Consider the following 21,003-nt stretch of genomic DNA (forward strand, 5'->3'; position numbering starts at 1 on the left):
GGTCACAGACACACCCACGTTTCAGCTGATCAGTGACACGCCCACACTTCACATGGTCAAGGACACACCCACGTTTCACCTGGTGCTGCAGCAAGTAGATGATACTTTAGAGAGGTGGGCGTGGACTGGGTGTCTGCCTGAGTGATTGTCATTGAAGGGGCGGTTCCATGTACTACATTGTAAAACAACACACTGACTCTGTGTCAGAAATCAATGGATCATTTTAGTTAATTTCAACTCATCTTGTAATAATTTATCAACTTACAAAAATATGCAGATGTTTTTACATTTGCATATTTTATGACATGCGTCATCAACTTATGTATGTGTGTGCGCTCGTCTGTGTGTGTGTGTGTGTGTGTGTGTGTGTGTGTGTGTGTGTGTGTGTGTGTGTGTGTGTGTGTGTGTGTGTGTTTGTGGCACCTCAAACATCACATGTCTTCCACAACGTCTGTGTTTCAGATTCTGTTCCAACTTTTCATTAACTATTTTTTGATCACCTGTGATCTTATTATTCAGTTTAGTGAAAAAGCCACCATCCAGTCTGAGACTTGAGGACACTTTTTCCTGTAGTAGTTAGAAGGCAACTGTGTGGTCATGTGACTGAGTAAGGTAGGGTTAGCAGGAGGCAGGGCATGAATAATTATGAGAGAGAGAGAGAGAGAGACAGAGAGAAAGAGAGAGACGTGTTTGACCTGACTCTTTTTCTTTGATCCTGTAATCAGCACTACTGATTTTTCCAGCCATTGTGATCACAGTTCTGATTACAAGATCAAAGACAAACCAACAGAGAGAGAAATAATAGAGTAAATATTACACAACTGGCAAAGGTCACATATCACAATCAAAGAGGACTCATCAGGATCAAAAATCTGGATCAAAGTTTGGCAAATCAGGATCAAAGTTCAGAAATAAAGGTCTGTGATCAGGATCATGAATGTTCAAGAAACACATCAAAGGAGTAACCTTCCAATGAAAAATAAATCTGTGGAGCTTCGATTGGAGACAGATGGCTGTTGAACCTTGGCGACGGCTGGTCTCTCTGACTGACTGACTGTTTTTCCTCTCACCCCTTCAGGAAGCCTGATCCACATTCCTGGCACAGGTCCAAACTGACAGCGGAGACATTGAGACCCACTGGGCCGGCACCTGTGTGGCAGGCGAAACATGAGTCACGGTGAGGACAACGACACCGGGCGTGTCTTTGACAGTCTAATAACTCTGATACTGAGCCGCTGCATCGACTGCACTAATTTAGTTACTTTGCTCGATAACTCAGTCACTGCTCACATACGGCACTAAGTTAACAGATGAAGGGAATATGTTTGTGTTATCTAATTTTATTTTACAAATGACAGTAATTTATATTAAATTGTTTTGGAGTCCAACCAATATGGATTTTTTGGGGGGCTGATATCAATATTAGGGAGTTTTAAAAAATTATTATACAATATATCTGCCAATATTAAAAAATATATATTTCTCATTAACATTTAAAAATATAAGGGGGAAAAATGCCAAACATATTAAGTTTATATAGAAATGCATCTGGCATCATATTCTGCCATCTTGAATTATTTTGTTAGAGCAAACAACGTACATCACGCTGCCTTCCCTTGGATTGGCAGTTGCCATGTTGCATCGCTCAGCATTTGCATGAAATATACTTCTCATCTATTTTGACGGCGCCTAGCTGGCAGCGTAGTGACCACTTGTCCCCTGTGGGTATAAAACGTCCACTGTAATTGAAAATGAACAGCAGCTGGTTGCTTTGCCTCTGTTTCTTGTAGCTAATGTGACCAAGGGGTGATGGGGGTCCCAGCCATGCTTGACAGTATTGTAGAAAATGCCATCAGAGCGCCCTCTGCTAGACAAACTATGTAGTGAAACCATTTCCAACAGCCAAAGTGTTTTTCCGTGTTGTTTATCCAGTAAAATAAAAGTTTTCACATCGGCAAAATAAAGCAAATAAGTCCAATATGTATGCGATACAAAAAGCTCATAGTAAGACCCTTTCGCTGCGCCCTTGTTTTTCACTCGGGGTCGGCACAGCAGATCCAAGGTGGACCTGCATGTTGATTTTGGCACAAGTTTTACGTCGGCTGCCCTTCCTGACGCAAGTCCACATTACATGGAGAAATGTGGCAGGGGTGGGGTTTGAACCAGGAGCCTTCTGCACTGGAACCAAGCACACTAACCTCTTGGCCACCACCCCGATATGAAAGGCTCATATCAGCCGATACTGTTGGCTAATTGATGGATCTATCAGGCTCTATTTTACAGTCTACACTGTTCAGCATGAATTTAAAACATGGATATTATGACACAGCTAGCAAGTGTGACAGCTGTTGACTTCATGCATAGTGTTTAATTCCATTCCATTGAAGGTGGGCAGTACTGGTAAAGCTTACAGCAGTATTCAGAATAATAGTAGTGCTATGTGACTGAAAAGATTAATCCAGGTTTTGAGTATATTTCTTATTGTTACATGGGAAACAAGGTACCAGTAGATTCAGTAGATTCTCACAAATCCAACAAGACCAAGCATTCATGATATGCACACTCTTAAGGCTATGAAATTGGGCTATTAGTAAAAAAAAAAAAAGTAAAAAACAGGGTGTTCACAATAATAGTAGCATCTGCTGTTGACGCTACAAACTCAAAACTGTTATGTTCAAACTGCTTTTTTATCAATCCTCTGAATCACTAAACTAGTATTTAGTTGTATAACCACAGTTTTTCATGATTTCTTCACATCTGTGAGGCATTCATTTTGTTGGTTTGGAACCAAGACTTTGCTGGTTTACTAGTGTGCTTGGGGTCATTGTCTTGTTGAAACACCCATTTCAAGGGCATGTCCTCTTCAGCATAAGGCAACATGACCTCTTCAAGCATTCTGACATATCCAAACTGATCCATGATACCTGGTATGTGATATATAGGCCCAACACCATAGTAGGAGAAACATGCCCATATCATGATGCTTGCACCACCATGCTTCATTGTCTTCACTGTGAACTGTGGCTTGAATTCAGAGTTTGGGGGTCGTCTCACAAACTGTCTGCGGCTCTTGGACCCAAAAAGAACAATTTTACTCTCATCAGTCCACAAAATATTCCTCCATTTCTCTTTAGGCCAGTTGATGTGTTCTTTGGCAAATTGTAACCTCTTCTGCACATGTCTTTTATTTAACAGAGGGACTTTGCGGGGGATTCTTGCAAATAAATTAGCTTCACACAGGCGTCTTCTAACTGTCACAGCACTTACAGGTAACTCCAGACTGTCTTTGATCATCCTGAGCTGATCAATGGGTGAGCCTTTGCCATTCTGGTTATTCTTCTATCTATTTTGATGGTTGTTTTCCATTTTCTTCCACGCATCTCTGTTTTTTTTTTTTTTTGTCTATTTTAAAGCATTGGAGATCATTGTAGATGAACAGCCTATAATTTTTTGCACCTGCGTATAAGTTTTCCCCTCTCCAATCAACTTTTTAATCAAACTACGCTGTTCTTCTGAACAATGTCTTGAACGTCCCATTTTCCTCAGGCTTTCAAAGAGAAAAGCATGTTCAACAGGTGCTGGCTTCATCCTTAAATAGGGGACACCTGATTCACACCTGTTTGTTCCACAAAATTGACGAACTCACTGACTGAATGCCACACTACTATTATTGTGAACACCCCCTTTTCTACTTTTTTTTACTAATAGCCCAATTTCATAGCCTTAAGAGTGTGCATATCATGAATGCTTGGTCTTGTTGGATTTGTGAGAATCTACTGAATCTACTGGTACCTTGTTTCCCATGTAACAATAAGAAATATACTCAAAACCTGGATTAATCTTTTTAGTCACACAGCACTACTATTATTCTGAACACTACTGTATGTTTGGCCATCAACAAATTTACCTGTAAAAGTTCAACCATGTTGACCTCGACACAAATCATTCATGCAAACTTCGAGCCTGTAGTAGTTATTCACATTGATTAGCCCATGTGTGCTCCAGACTGCTACTATGACCCGCCCCTATAACCTTTGTTTGCTTGCAGTCAAGACATCCAAACTAACCAGCGGCAGCTCTCCAGCCAGATCAGCTCAATGAATAATATGGAGCAACTTGCGCACACCTCCAACCCCTTTCCGCAAGGCCACATGTCCCCAACAAAGTACCTTAGTAGCCCTGAACTGCCCCATGGACCAGGAAGTAAGAGAGATTCTGGATTCAGTTGTTTATCCATCAGTTCCAGCCCTCCTGTCCAGGATACTTTCCCATCTGGTAGGAAAGGCAACAACATTGAGAATATTTTCTTCAAGGGACTCCCAAGTGAAGGACCCAATCAGGGTGAGGACGTCAGGTACCTCCACCCATTGCTGGGTTACAGAGGCTCAGAGGGGTTGTGGGTGGAAGAGCAGTCTGCCTCTTGGCTCTGTAGCAAAACAAGGCCCAGCACTGGCACAGTGTGGCAAGTACCAGAGCAAAAGAAGTCCAAGTCACCCCCTCCACCTCCACCCTTACGTAGTGACAGTTTTGCTGCCACAAAGGTCTTTCCTTACTTTGAGCAACCTGGCAGCTGGTTAAAAAGCCACAGCCAACCAATGGATAAACTGGCAGAAAGTAATGACCAAAACCGCAGCACCCCACACCAAGAAAAACTCTTAGGACAGAAGCATACCTTTAACCACCTGCCCACCAAAGACTTCCTGCACCCTGGAACAGTGGTCAGTAGTAACCACAGGGAGCTGCAACCCAATAAACTCTTTTCTTTGTCCAGTACTGACATCAGACATACCCAGGCTCAGTTCCCCAACCTTCCTGCTCACCAGAGGCAGTACAGTGATGAAAGCCCCTTTTACCTCAAGACCAAAACAAGTACTCCGACTAAGACTCAGAGTGTGGGAAGCTACTATCGCAGTCTCCAAGACCTCCCCATCAGTGCCTCCAGCAGCAAACAAGTCAACCACTCCACTGCACTAACCAACCCAACTCTGGACACATATTACTGCTCATTAAGCAAACATTTGGGTCAAAGAGATGAACACCAAGCCAGACAGTGCCAGGCTGAGAGCAACAGGGGGGGAACGGAAAAACCCCACCGGCTGAACACCAATGAGCCAGACCTCCAAAGTTCCTTCAAGACAAATGTTACAGTAAAGTTCTCCCAACTTCAGTCCCAGAAGCCTTCCAGTGAACATAAGGAGCACAAAGGTCTGGTCGGTGGTCTACACTGTGACCTTTGGTGTCACACTCCAGATGACGTTACAAACAGGACTGATTTTCCGACACATTTTCCATTAAATCAAGGTATTGATCCTAAAACTGGACTTCTAAGACACCAAGATCTATGGGTGAACCAAGACGTACATAAAGTATCACCCCTGAAAACCCCACTGCTCCACTCCCTGACCCAGGAGAGTCAGAATCTGGCCAAGAGTCAACCAGCAGCTAGCAGTGCCAGTAACATTTTGGCCCAGGCTTGTGGAGATACCGTGACCAGCGTGGGTGGAAGAGCCAGCAGACGCAGCGACCGTTATGCCACAACACTTCGCAATGAAATCCAAAAGAAGCTCACTCAGCTGCAGAAGAGCTGCAGTGCTGCAACTCTGACTTGTGCAGATGAACAGGCTGAGGAGTGGACAGCTATAGACACCCCTTCATCTTCTAACATCTCCTTCTCCACTACCTACAAGGACCACCTGAAAGAGGCACAGGCCAGGGTCCTCCAGGCAACCTCCTTTCAGAGACGAGACCTAGAGCCCATTGAACCAGAAACTCAGGGAGGTAAAACTGCTGGTGGACAAAATCCACAGTTGTGTGGCAGAAAGCGCGCCCCCCTGGTGAAAAGGACCCACTCTTTCTCAGAGCCAGACAAGATTGACAAAGTGGGAGTAGAGGTGGAATCTCAAACAGGGTCTTTTGGAGAGAGAAGAAAACTGATTGAGGCCTTTTCAAAGCAGATGTGTCCAGGTCTGAGCTCAGGTGTTACATGTGGTACAGGAAACCAGACTCAGACATCCTCAGACATGATGAACCATCTCAGCCCTGGATGTAAGCAAGTCTTAGTACACCAACAGAGGCTCGGAACCTTTGCAGAGTATCAGGCTACCTGGACCAAACAGAAGAAACCTTCAGAGGCCAAGACACAAGGGAGGTATCACTCAGCAGAGAACATTCTGGATGCTGGAGCAGAAGAGAAGGTTAGTTGTGTCCATGAGAGATCCAGGTCTTCTCCATCTGCAGATTTCTACACACAGGTGAGTCTCGGCTACGTGGACCTGAATGATGAGACAAGTCTTGTTTTTTAATAAAGATTTGTTACTGATCTTATTATTTTCTACCAAACTGGTCCATGTATTTGTTTGTTTGTCATACCTCAAAAACAAATGAACAGATTTAAGTTGGCCTTGTAACATACACGTAGACCTGGGTCACGCAATGCCTTTGACACAGTCGTTGACCTTTCGACGTTCATCGTCCAGGTCAATGCATTGGAGGGTGTTGCTATGCAATTCACCGGCAGAACAGTAGGGGATGCGTCATTTTCCATGGAGACTGTCCTACTATCCCATGACGTCTACGGCTGTGAAAGTTGTTGATTGTGAAACCAGTAAAGTGAGGTTCTGGAAATGATGTAGTTAGTGGACCAATCACAGTCCGTGAGGTCTCCGTTGTCTGGACACGTAGTTACAGTTTTTGGGAGGTACAGGGATCACCACAACGCAGAGGGCTCTGTGTGGCTGTGCAGTTGCATATACGGAGTATAACTTGGCCTTAAATCTGTATTGTCCCAGTCCTCCCAGCTGTACATGGGTACCAGTCTTGGTCTGGGATATAATCTATGACAGACTGGCGTCGTAGACCCTCGTCCACTTCACTCTTCGGAATCAAAAGATCCAAAGCGCCGGTACCAACGGGACTCCGCGCCTGTACAGGACTCAATGCTAACATATAATCCTTGAAATTAGTTTCTGTTTTTGTAGTTCGGTCAAACAGCGCCCCCTACCAAGGCTTTAGAGTTAAACACCAACAGAGGTCATTGATGGGAAGTACGTGTGCAGTGCTCGTTTACTACTGTGCTGTTTGAAATAATATGGTTATTAAATGTATTCAAGAATTATGAAATAAATGTAAAAAACTGTTTAATTTTTCACACCTTTCTTTTTTATTCATATTTCTTCATGTTTATTTATTTCCACATGTAAATAAGAAGGTCATTAAAGGTTTGTGTTCGCGTCTTCTTCTTTTGCAGGATGGTCCGATCCTGCCCATGGGGTCGACGCCCCCCTCCAGGTCAGGTTCTGTTCAGTCAGCCACTGACACTTCTGAAAGATCCATTTCTGGATCTCGGTCTCGCCTCCAGTTCAGAAGTTTAGTGAGCAGATACGGTTTTAAAGAACCGTGTGTCCACGGTGCCGGTTTGTCTTTGGTCTGCTCTTATCTGTTGCTAATGTGACCTTCTTCTCCAGAGAATCCGCTCCTTTGTGCTTCCTGAACGCAGCGGTCCAGCTGCTCACAGTCCAGAGTCCTATGTGAGGTTTTGTACCAGATTCCTTTGGTCTAGCGTTACGTTTTTTTTGGGTGGACGGTGTTCGTTCAGGATGTCATTTCATCTGCTGCGACTTTGCTTTTTGTTCTGCACCGTGAACAGAACCTCAGATAGGGCCGTGACCTCGCCCCGAGGGCAGGAAGAGGTGAATGAAAACAGTTTTGTGTGTCTGTGTCCCAGACTGACTTGAAAATTTAAAGGGGCCGTGTTACAGGATGATACCTAGAAACTGATACTGATGTTTGGAGCCAAACCTTCCCCATAGATGCTCAGGTTCAGGTCTGGGGATGTGCATGGGTGCCACATGCCACTGCATCCCCCACACCAAGGAACCATAACTGGTCTTGGAAAGGCAACAACCCTGGCAGACGACCACTCCATCCCCACTTCTCCAATAGAACCACACATCTGCTACAGCCACGTGAGATGTGGGCGGGTCCTTGACCTTCTCCAGTCTCTAGGGTCCTCCACACTGAGGCACCTGTGTCCGGGATCATGTCCAGAGAAACTCCCCACATGAACTAAATGTGGTTTCTGATGTTCCCTCACAGTGTCAGTGATCCTCCTCATCTGAGTTTCACTAAGTAACCGCTCGCTGGACACAAAGTGATCCCAGCAGGACCCAAAGCTCCTCCACAGAGACCTAGGACCAAAGACATCCAGTCCCCACCTTAGGTCACTGGTTATAGTCCAAGTCTGACAACCAGACAGGAAGTCCCAGGACCCTAAAGAATTGGACCTTTGTTCTCCTGCAAAGATATCAGTATCACCAAAGACTCCAGGAAGCAGAAGAAGCAGAGACACTGAGTCAGGAAATTTCAGATGAAATTTTTGACCTTGGGAGACGGGCATTTTGGGCCATGGCCGAGGTCCTTTTTGCTCTTGAGATAATGGAACAGCCTGTTAGCAGGTTGTCTCTGACTGGCTGAGAACCCTCAAAGTAGCCCAACTAATACGACATAAACCAGATGCAGATCATAAACATGCTTCAGCGAAATCCATCAGACAACATGTCACTCAAGTAAAAAGGGTGGAGCAATAACAAGTACTGGTCATGGGTTGATGTTGCACCCAATGTGGATGTCAGCAGCACAGCGTCTGATGATCTGTGTCAGAAGAGTCCCTTATTGGAAACCATCAATGAATGGTTCTTCTGTGGCTTGCAGAGGAACCATCACACGGGGTTAGGTTAGGTTCAGAAAGAGGGCGTGGTCTATCAGCCCAGCAGGGCCCATTGCTCCCCTCAAAATAAACCTTCTTAGTTAAACCTTTTGGTTCCCTTGATAAAGGATACCAGGTTTCTGAGCTTGGTCAGATTCCAAGATAAAGGAACTCGAGAACCTCTGCCTCAGTCTGCCCCCTGCTGGGGAGACGTCTCAGGTTTGTCCCCACAGGCTGTCCATGTACTGACCTTTTGGAGTCTCATTTCCATCCTGTGTCTGACCTGTGAGAGTCCAAACCACTGTACCTATTGTGCTTCCAGGCAGGACAACTAGCTCCCTGGAAAACCTTAACCATCGATGAATGAGGCAACTTCCATATCAAACAAGTCCGTTGCAGGTCCTGTGCACCACTTAAGACTGGATTTGCAGATCCAGAAAGGCTGTGGGTGGAGGTTCTACTATGTCTTTGTGCAAGGCACGTTGACTGTCAGCATTAAAAGTCATGGAGTGTCGAAGGAGAACAGAAGATCCGACCAAACAGTTCCTCCAGAAATGCAGAATATTTATGATTCAGTGAGCGCTCACTGTCACAGCCTCAAAGACCAGCATGGACACCAGTCACAGGTCAAAGGTCACCAGCATGGGATTCAAAGCCAAATATTCCCACAGATTTCTCTGACTTGAGCGGTGAGTCTGTGGTGAACCTTCTTTTAAGCCCTACCATTAATTAATGCTTCGATCTTAAATATGATCAATCTATCTTTATTAGTTGGATATGTACCACAGGCTTTTAAGGTGGCAGTAATTAAACCATTACTTAAAAGGCCATCACTTGACCCAGCTATCTTAGCTAATTATAGACCAATCTCCAACCTTCCTTTCTCTCAAAAATTCTTGAAAGGGTAGTTGTAAAACAGCTAACTGATCATCTGCAGAGGAATGGTCTATTTGAAGAGTTTCAGTCAGGTTTTAGAATTCATCATAGTACAGAAACAGCATTAGTGAAGGTTACAAATGATCTTCTTATGGCCTCAGACAGTGGACTCATCTCTGTGCTTGTTCTGTTAGACCTCAGTGCTGCTTTTGATACTGTTGACCATAAAATTTTATTACAGAGATTAGAGCATGCCATAGGTATTAAAGGCACTGCGCTGCGGTGGTTTGAATCATATTTATCTAATAGATTACAATTTGTTCATGTAAATGGGGAATCTTCTTCACAGACTAAAGTTAATTATGGAGTTCCACAAGGTTCTGTGCTAGGACCAATTTTATTCACTTTATACATGCTTCCCTTAGGCAGTATTATTAGACGGTATTGCTTAAATTTTCATTGTTACGCAGATGATACCCAGCTTTATCTATCCATGAAGCCAGAGGACACACACCAATTAGCTAAACTGCAGGATTGTCTTACAGACATAAAGACATGGATGACCTCTAATTTCCTGCTTTTAAACTCAGATAAAACTGAAGTTATTGTACTTGGCCCCACAAATCTTAGAAACATGGTGTCTAACCAGATCCTTACTCTGGATGGCATTACCCTGACCTCTAGTAATACTGTGAGAAATCTTGGAGTCATTTTTGATCAGGATATGTCATTCAAAGCGCATATTAAACAAATATGTAGGACTGCTTTTTTGCATTTGCGCAATATCTCTAAAATTAGATCGGTCTTGTCTCAGAGTGATGCTGAAAAACTAATTCATGCATTTATTTCCTCTAGGCTGGACTATTGTAATTCATTATTATCAGGTTGTCCTAAAAGTTCCCTGAAAAGCCTTCAGTTAATTCAAAATGCTGCAGCTAGAGTACTGACAGGGACTAGAAGGAGAGAGCATATCTCACCCATATTGGCTTCTCTTCATTGGCTTCCTGTTAATTCTAGAATAGAATTTAAAATTCTTCTTCTTACTTATAAGGTTTTGAATAATCAGGTCCCATCTTATCTTAGGGACCTCGTAGTACCATATCACCCCAATAGAGCGCTTCACTCTCAGACTGCAGGCTTACTTGTAGTTCCTAGGGTTTGTAAGAGTAGAATGGGAGGCAGAGCCTTCAGCTTTCAGGCTCCTCTCCTGTGGAACCAGCTCCCAATTCAGATCAGGGAGACAGACGCCCTCTCTACTTTTAAGATTAGGCTTAAAACTTTCCTTTTTGCTAAAGCTTATAGTTAGGGCTGGATCAGGTGACCCTGAACCATCCCTTAGTTATGCTGCTATAGACTTAGACTGCTGGGGGGTTCCCATGATGCACTGTTTCTTTCTCTTTTTGCTCTGTATGCACCACTCTGCATTTAATCATTAGTGATTGATCTCTGCTCCCCTCCACAGCATGTCTTTTTCCTGATTCTCTCCCTCAGCCCCAACCAGTCCCAGCAGAAGACTGCCCCTCCCTGAGCCTGATTCTGCTGGAGGTTTCTTCCTGTTAAAAGGGAGTTTTTCCTTCCCACTGTTGCCAAGTGCTTGCTCACAGGGGGTCGTTTTGACCGTTGGGGTTTTTCCTTAATTATTGTATGGCTTTGCCTTACAATGTAAGGCGCCTTGGGGCAACTGTTTGTTGTGATTTGACGCTATATAAATAAAATTGATTTGATTTGATTGAATCTAAAGTGGGGTTTTTGAAACACGAGTGCAACATTTCTGACACGAGCAGCTGAAGTGATTATTTATAATCGTGGGTTCTGTGTTCTTCTGCTTTGTCTTCATGTTGACCTCTACAGGCTCCGGTACCAGCCTGACCGCAGCCCACAGTCAGCTCCCACAGAGCCGAGATGGAACAGCTCAGACCTCTGCGACCACAGCACCAAACCAGATGCCGCCGCCTCCTCGCTAACCTCAGTCCCCTCGCGCCCTCTCAGCCCGAACCCTGGACCTCCAAACACCAAAACCACATCCTCCTGCTGGAACTTCCTCCCTGAGGCCCAAGCGGACCTTCTGTCCTGCTCTCACACCCAGTGCCGCAACACGACCCAGGACGTCACCACAGGCCCCGCCCAGTATGGCTCTCCTCACCTCAGCACGACACCCAGACCGGGAGGAGTCAACAGCGAGGAGGAGGAGCCGCTACGCTCCTGGACGGGCGCTCTGTCCCTCCTGTCCACAGACAGATCACGATCTCCTTCACCTCTGTTTGTACCACTGAGGCTGACGGACAAACCGCCATCAGCATCCACGCCGCCATCAGCATCCACGCCGCCATCAGCATCCACGCCGGACGCCTCAGCGCCGCTCAGGTGAGCAGCAGAACCGAAACCCTTCTGGTCTGTGTGACACGAAAGAGAAATTTAATGATTAAAATGTTTTTACATTAAAAACACAAATAAATAAATAAAAATGAATCAGATGTGATGAAATAATTTAGAATGTGAACAAGACTGAATCATCAAAAATCAGTTTGTACTAATAAACAGCATCTTTTAATTAAAGGATATAAAATCAAACATTCTGAGCTGAAGATTTTATTTCCACAGTAAAAGTTTGGTGTCGACCAGAAGAAAGATAACGAGGAACAACAGTGTGTGTGTGTGTGTGTGTGTGTGCGTTTTAACTAAGTGTGTGATTGAATGAGAAAAAGAGAACTGATTCGAGCGAAATGCCATCAAACGGCACAAAAAGTTTTATTTCAACCAGTTTGGGAGTGAACGAGTTAACAAATGAAGAAAAAATCTATGTTGTTGTTGTTGCTTTGACACAAGTTTGACGCCGGACGTCCTTCCTGACGCCCTGCCAGACAAAAGAGGAGAAACACTGAAAAAAATGGGGTGACTGACGAAAGTGGTAAAGGCAGAAAGAAAGGAGGGAAGAGACACAATAGAAGAAGGAAGGAAGGAAGGAAGGGACCCAATAAAAGAAGGCAGGAAGGAAAGGACAAAAGAAGGAAGGAAGGAAGGAAGGAAGGGACCCAATAAAAGAAGGCAGGAAGGAAAGAACAAAATAAGGAAGGAAGGAAGGAAGGAAGGGGCCCAATAGAAGAAGGCAGGAAGGAAGGAAGGAAGCAAGGAAGGAAGGAAGGGAGAGAAGCGATACAGAAAGGAAGGAAGGAAGGAAAGAAGAGAGAGAATAAAGGAAAGGAAGAGATGATGGAAGGGAATCAAGTGTTATTAAATGTGGAGAAAATATTTAAAGTGAAAATATAATCAAAATTAAAATGATCAAATTTATTTTAAAATTAACAGACTTTTAATGTTTAAGTTTTTAAAATATATATTTTAAGTCTGATTTTATTGTCACAGGGTCTAAAGTCACATCTTCAAATAAGTCTTTTCTAATCCTTAGTCCAAAACACCAAAATATTCTGAGCAAATCTTCAAGTTAGAAGCTGAAATGGTCAAATTAATAATAATAATAATAATAATAATAATAATAATAATAATAATAATAATATGCATATGTCACAGAGATGAACGAGCGAAGCCATGTCATTTGGGCCCTTCAGACTTTTTTTTTTTTGAGCAAATACTTCAGAGGAGCATTAGCATGGCTAAAACATTTCAGCTTTTAAGCATTTTTCTTTTTTTGCCTTTCAGATCCCCCCCCCCCCCCCCCCAATTACAGCCCTCTTAACCCCCTGCCACTTTAAGCATTTTTTAAAATGTAGATATAAATTAATATTCAAAGTTTTCAGCTAGTTGACAGTAGGGCTGTACAATATCGACAAATTATCGTATCTCAATATTGTCATATCACTCTGATATATGATATGACTATGATTTGACTCAAAGTGCAGCAACAGTGAAAATTAAACCTTCTTAAACAAAACAGTAATAATACCACACTCATTTTGCACTCATCATAAGGTTAGGATACTGTGCCCTCCAAAAGTATAGGAACACTTGGAATTTCACACATTTTAATTTGTTTATGCCATTTTAAATACAAGAAATACAAAAATATAAGGAATAAAAATTTCTAAAATTATCTTCCTCAAACTCAAACTGAAAGCAAATCTCTAAAACTTGATAAAACCTGTAAATAATAATCAGTTTTATTGCCAATTTTCTTCAGATAAGTCAGGGGATGGAAACATGAACATTTCCAAGTCATTGAATATGTCTTGGACTTTATTTACATCAGTTATGAAGAAATACAAAGGTTTCTTTCACCAAAACATCAAATCTAGTCTTTCATCTCAAGTGTACTTTCTGTCAAATTGTAGCTGAACTTTCAGGTCTTCTTTTTAAGAAAATCCTCCTCCACACCACTTCATCAGGAAGATGGATTTTAGATTTTTAATTAACATATATCAGGTTGTAGAGATTTGCTTTCAGTTTGAGTTTAAGGAAGATAACTTTAGATTTACTGATCTAAAGTTGTGTCACTGGTGTGTCACTCAGACAGGAAAATAAAAATATTTAAAAAATAAGTCCTTCAGAGAGCAAAATTAAGAGGTTACACAGGTTTTATACAGAACAGAGGAGGACTAAATTACCTGTATTTCTTTCAGCCTGAGCATATTTATGTTATATCTCATGAATCAACAGCTGCCTGCTCATTTAAAATCAATGGAGACACACACATATATAAGGAAACCCGAATTAAAGGAGAAATGCCGCTTTTAGCAACCTGGACCTCATTTCTGGCATAAAATGTGTTTGTTTACTCACCACTATAACTTTGGTGTCATTATTTGTCCACGGTTCAAACGACGTGTTCACTTCAAATCTGAAGCAAACATTTTCCTTCTTCTACTAAAGTGGAATAGAACTTTTTGTGGTACACTGCACCAGCTACTGGACAGGAGGAACCTAGCAGTCAATATGACTCATTAATTTCAAAATGCAGCTCTTTTCAACTAGACGTGTGGTGCCGTGACATGTCAATCATCTGTGTCCAATCAGATTTCAGGGGTCCAGTACGACCCTGGCCTCCACTGTAGCTCCACCCATGCCAGGAAGTGTTCAATGTTTTGACATTTCCAGTTTCACTGTGGACTCAAAATGTGGCACTTCCTGTTTGGGACTTCCTGTACCATGAGTGAGCTTCGCGCTGCTTCTTTTATGTTTAATTGGTAACTGATTTTGTGTTTGTCATGTTTTCTGTGAGAAAAAAGTCACATCTGCTGGCGTGTGTTTGTGTGTAGGTCAGGACATGAAGTGACACATGTGAAGAGTCTGGTGCATGGTTGACATCATACCTGTCCAGTCGTTCTTACTGTGTATTGTGTAATGGCACCTCCTCTGATCATAGGGACACGAAGTTTGGGGTTCCACAGGGATCCGTTTTAGGCCCCTTGCTTTTTTCCCTTTATGTAGCACCCCTTGGGAATATACTGTGACACTTTGAGATTCCCTTTCATTGCTATGCTGATGACACTCAATTGTACATGCCAATAACTGCTGGTAATCTCATTCACATAAAATCTTTGGAAGGTTGACTTGTATCAGTAAGAAGTTGGATGTCTAGTAACTTCCTACTTTTAAATTCTGATAAGACTGAAGTTATGGTTCTTGGTCCAGCAAGGTATCAGCATCAATTTGATCAGCTAGCACTTAGCTTAGGTTCGTGTGTTATGCATCATACGGATAAAGTGAGGAACCTTGGAGTAATTTTTGATCCTACATTGTCCTTTGATCTCCACATTAGAGACATTATGAGGACTGCTTTCTTCCATTTACGAAATATAGCAAAGATTTGTCCCATCCTGTCTATGGCTGATGCTGAGACTTTGATTCATGCATTTGTCTCTTCTAGATTGGACTATTGTAATGCTCTATTTTCTGTCTTACCGCAGTCCAGGATTAGGGGTCTTCAACTGGTTCAAAATGCTGCCAGACTTTTGACACAAAGCAGAAAGTTTGACCACATTATGCCCGTTTTGGCGTCCCTGCACTGGCTTTCAGTTGCTGCAAGATCGGATTTTAAAGTACTGTTATTAGTTTATAAAATTGTTCATGGACTTTCACCTCCCTATCTGGCTGACCTGGTAAGCCCCTATGTACCGGCTCGGGTCCTGTGTTCTCAGGGTGCAGGACTTCTGTGTGTTCCCAGGGTGAATAAAAAGTCTGCCGGCGGTGTCCCAGCTCTGTGGAACGATCTCCCGGCACACATTTGGCAGTCGGATACTGTGGTGACTTTTAAGTCATGTTTAAATACTCATTTGTTTTCCCTGTTTTATCTTTAGTGTTATGATGTGTTTTTATTCTTGTATTCTTTTATGGTCATCTTTTTTATTGTGTTTTAAATTTTTAATTCAGTTTTTTTTATGTTGTGTGAAGCGCCTTGAGACGATTTCATCGTGAATTGGTGCTATATAAATTAATAAATTTGAAATTTGAGGAAAGTCCCTGTGACCATCATCCACACTGAGACCAGAGCCGAGCACGAGGACAGGACCCAGACCTGGACCTGGAACCGGAGCCACCTGCCTCAGAACAGCCTGGTCTGTGCTGTCCTGCAACCGGGGCCCTGCGCGGTGTCTCTGGGTGGCGCCGAGTGGCCGGCCTCCTCCATGTTCAGGTCCTACACCCGCCGGACTGCTCAGGACCCTGGACAGCGTCAGGGAGCTGATGGTGCCGTGGAACAGGACAAACACTCAAACGACGATGCCAAGCAAGAGGAGCCGGTCAGGGAGGATCAGGTCCAACCCAGGAGGATCTCTGCTGGTTTTCGGCTCCCCACCTCATTGCCAAGAAGTGCAGAGAGGTGAGGAAAACCTGAACGGACCGAACAGAGTCCAAACCTCAACAAATACGCTCCTAAGACCTGCAGCTTCTTTTCACTGTCAAAGAATCTGAGCTTTAGTTTGGAAACTGTTTGAATTTAGATGCATCACAACCATCATAATCATCATCATTCTAAATATAAAATTTTAAAATAAACTCTTTCATCTTCCAAACAGTAATTTAAAACAAAGCAAGTGGGGGCCAAATGTGGCCCACGGGCCCCAACCTGAGACACCTTGGTTTAAAAACATGCTTAAATTATATTTAAAGCTGATTAACTCCATTTTTACCAGCTTAAAACCCGTTTTATCCTGGTTTTAACCTGTTTTAATCTGGTTTCAGAGCCCGTTTAGAAGCAGCTTTGCCGTACTGATGTTTTTCTTTGCAGCCTGTTCAAGTTTTAGAAGGCTGCCCCCTGGTGGTCAAAGGGTGCATTGGGGAGGTGATGGTTTATGGGGTTAAATGTCATATCTCACTCCAGTCAACACTATATTAAAAAAATGATATACCAGATTATAAATCATTATTTCCAGCTCTTTAACTTGTGCAAATCTCGATAAAGCTGAAAATGCACACAGATTGGGAGACATTCATAATCATGATGTAACGTCAGGCACGGACTGTTACCCGCCGTCTGAAGGTCCGTCCACCAACGGACAGAACAGAATCTGTGGTTAAAAACATATTATCGTTGGAAAATCTGTCCACCAAATAAGCATCGCTAGTCATGTGACTACGTCCTCCTGAAACACACATGTTAAACATTTTGGAGTATTCAGTCAAAATCAAAAAAAAAAAAAAAAGCTGTAGAAAATTCAGGTTTTCCACATTCATTTGAACAGAGGGCCTCGAGGGGCGTGGCCCTGCATGATGTCATCAAAGTCCACATTCGGCACAGCTTCATGTTTCTGAGCGTTTATGAGCAGCAGGTGGAATCAGGCTGAATTCCCCGACGTTACTCACTTCATTTCTCAGGACACCAAAAATAAAATTCAACACATCAACATTTTCCTCGTTCATCTGACACTTTATTTATTTACTCATGAGACGCACTTTAAGCCAGAAGATCCTCGCTTCAGAACCCAGCCAGACCGGAAAATCACTCAGAGCAGGTTTTAGATACTAATGCAGCCTAGTTACTGTAACACGTGGGTCTTCCACAGCAAAGTCTTTGGTTTTGGTTCCTGTTTGCCAAAAGTCTTCTGGCACCAGGTCTCAGAACCTCTTTAGAAGATTTAGCGGGGCTGGATTTTTCTCTGTTCACCTGTGGGTCTCACCATTAGGCTGGGCGAGGAGGGCGTGGCCACCGCCGCCTCCCTGGTTCCTAGCTCCTCCTACTACCACACGTCGGCTCCCAAAGCTGAGCTCCTCATCAAGATGAAGGACATGCAGGAGCAGCTGGAGGAGCAGGACTCAGAGGACGAGCTGGACGTGGACCTCGTAGAGAAAAAGGTAGGAAGTCACTAGGTAGGAAGTACGACAGGCAGCAAGGTGGCATTTCAAGGTCAAAGGTCATAAAAAGGAACCACACCAGTAGTTTGACATCCGATGAGGTCAGAGATCACTGACCACAAACTGTTTGTACACACATCACAAAAACTGAAAGACCAGGACATATTTGAAGATTGATCTTAAAAACTTTTTTGTTTCATGGTGTGTGTGGCCCGCAACTGAGTTTGAGCCCCTCCCCCACCACCACCATCACCACCACCAAAAAAAAAAAATCTTCTACCGCTTTCATACAGAAAGTTGCTATAAGATCAACCCAATAATCAATTTATTTCTTTTGTTATAATTACAATCTCAATAAATAAATATAAATAAACAAAGAAATAATAAAAAGTTTAAAAAATGTTTTTACCACATTACCGGTGTTGCAGACTGAACGGTCCCCCCTAAAAATCGGTCCGCCCTGCCTTCACTGTGCATGCGTCATTAGCCGCGGTTCACTGATTATCACCTCGTTTCTGCTTCAAACTGCCTCCAGTCATCATCTGTCTCAGCCACAGATATCTGAAGCTTTTCTACAACAATCATTTCTACATAAATTCAACATCATTTCATCATTAAAGACGGAGGAAGCGATCAGTGTCGCAGCTATACGAGCTGCTAGCTGTTGCGTTCACTGCGCCTCCGTCATTTCGAAGCATCGGTAGCAACTTGATTTTCGCCTCATTTCTGCTTAAAACTGACTTTAGAATGATTTAAGAGGTTTTACTTTGTCATCTGACGGTTAATAATCACATTAATCCATTTGCTCACTTTGGGTGAAGAGAGTCAGACTCAGAGAGTCAGACTCTGACAAGCTACTGTGGTCCGAAATGACATGTGCAGTGGAGGCAGGACAGGCCGATGTTTAGGGGGGACCGTTCGGTCTGAGACAGCAGGCTACAAATTCTAGCTGGTTTTGTTCCACTTCCTCACATTCTTTTCACTGACTTTCATGTCTGCATCTCCAGCACTGTAGCGCCACCAACAGCTCAAATTTTTTTTTTTTTTTTTTATGGATGCAATTTTGGAACCTTGTGCTTGATTTTCAAAATCTTCAGATCAAGTCCATGCTGCCGTTTGATTTTTTTCACAGCGTTCATCCGTTCATCCACAGCCAATTGAAATCAATGGTGAAGCTGCCAACTAGGAAGTGATGTCATAACTCAGCAACGCTTTGATCTATCCAAACCCAACTTGGTATGTAGGTTCAAGACACCATTGTAAGGACGTACCAACAAAAGTGTGTTGTTTAGCCTCTAGGGGGCGCTCTTTCCAGCGGAAGAAGCTCAGCCATGCACTGATCCATCCTGATTGGAGTTTGCTGTAGATTCGTAACCTTCACGTTCTTCTCACATGGCAGTAAATTAGTTGGATTAAACTGTTAACCTGAAAAGATCTGCGACTGGTTGTTACATTGTTTTCGCTTACTGGACAATATGCGATTGGTTCAGAGTTTCTTCCAACTCTATCTAGGAGCCAAGTCCAAGCCATATTTCTCTAGGATTGACCCTGAGAAGGTTATCCACGCCTTCATCACAAGTAGACTAGATTATTGTAACTCTCTGTATGTTGGCTTGGATCAGTCCTCTCTAAACCGCCTCCAGCTTATTCAGAACGCTGCTGCTCGTCTTCTTTCGGGAAAGAAGACTGACCACATTACGCCGGTCTTGGCTACTCTTCACTGGCTTTTGTTTTATTGCCTGTTGTAATTTTATTGTTGATTTTAATTCAGTTATTTGCAATTGGGGGTAACTTGGTGCTCATTTTTTAATTATGTGCAGTACTTTGGTTGACTGCTGTCGTTTTAAACATGCTTTAGAAATAAATGTTGAGTTGTGTGCTGATGGTCCCCTCTCCCTGCAGGCACTGCTGATCTCCAGCCTGGCAGAGAAGCTGGAGGTGCTGCGGGAGGCGCGGCAGAGCCTGCAGGAGGACATGGAGGACAACGAGGCTCTGGGCCGCACCGTGGAGGCCGTCGTGCAGCGCTGCTGTCAACCCAACCAGCTCGAAAAGTTCCGCATGTTCGTGGGCGACCTGGACAAGGTGGTAAACCTGCTGCTGTCACTGTCGGGGCGCCTGGCCCGGGTGGAGAACGCCCTCAACAGCCTGGATGATGCAGCTCCACCTGACGAGAAGGTAGCAGCTCACCTGACACAAAAACTAACAATAACAATGTAGAGTTTGTGAGTAAACGGTTCAGCACCACTAATGGACACCTCAACTTTCAGTGCACCCTGACCAGCAAGCGCCATCTACTGATGCGTCAGCATGATGACGCCAAAGAGCTGAAGGACAACCTGGACCGCCGGGAGCGGCTGGTGTCCAGCATCATGGAGGCGAGCCTGGACACCGAGAGCCTGGATGACTATCGGCACTTCGTCAAGATGAAGTCTGTGCTCATCATCGAGCAGCGCAAACTGGATGACAAGATTAAACTGGGCGAGGAGCAGCTGAAGTGTCTGATGGACAGCCTGCCGCCGGAGCAGCAACCGACAACCGCGTTCAGTCTCATCTTCTCACAGTAGTGCCATTACTCCGTCAGATTACTCAGTGTGTCGTGTCACAGTGCCAGAATCCAGCTCTCTGTGTCAGATTACAGATTAGAAGTGTGAGAGGATTTTTTTTTTGATTGTCTCTCACAATGGACATCAGTGTTGGGGAAAGTAACTTTGGAAAGTTACTTCATTAGTTAATTTATACAGTTATATTTTACAGTTACTTCATACAGTTAGTTCATTAGCAGCTGTGGACACCTTGTCGGCAGCTGCTGAATGTAATTAATAAAGTTACTCATAATCTAATTTGGTTATTTTTAAGATTTAAAAGATTTATTTTTAAGATTTAAGTAACTATTAGTTACTTTGCTGATAAGTTACTTTGCTGATTGCTCAATCTTACAAGTAACCAAGTTACATTACTCGTTACCTTATTAGTTACATTACTTATTAGTTGCAAGTTTTTGGCAGATTCTAATAAAGTAATTGCATAATGCTGCTAATGAAGTAACTGCATAAAGCAACTAAAAAAGTAACTAAGAAAGTAACTTGTCAAAGTTACTTTTCACAACACTGATGGACATGCACCTAAGATGAAAATTTCAGACCCCTCCATGATTTCTAAATGGGAGAACTTGCAAAACT

At 43.3% G+C, this 21,003-nt stretch overlaps 1 protein-coding gene across 1 annotated transcript; it reads left to right on the plus strand.

Annotated features, from left to right (window-relative positions):
• Positions 1 to 1,061: 1,061 nt before the first annotated feature.
• LOC117519674 (protein Shroom2-like) lies at positions 1,062 to 20,492 on the plus strand (the record flags this gene model as incomplete). Its single annotated transcript, XM_034180966.1, has 9 exons — positions 1,062 to 1,177; positions 4,049 to 6,296; positions 7,247 to 7,369; positions 7,464 to 7,531; positions 11,432 to 11,944; positions 15,987 to 16,352; positions 17,656 to 17,824; positions 19,727 to 19,999; positions 20,092 to 20,492. Coding segments are annotated over 9 exons (4,173 nt in total), but the record flags the coding sequence as incomplete, so codon positions are not given.
• Positions 20,493 to 21,003: the final 511 nt, after the last annotated feature.

The sequence above is a fragment of the Thalassophryne amazonica genome, chromosome 1 (genome assembly GCF_902500255.1).
Source record: "Thalassophryne amazonica chromosome 1, fThaAma1.1, whole genome shotgun sequence".
Taxonomy (NCBI): Eukaryota; Metazoa; Chordata; class Actinopteri; order Batrachoidiformes; family Batrachoididae; genus Thalassophryne; species Thalassophryne amazonica.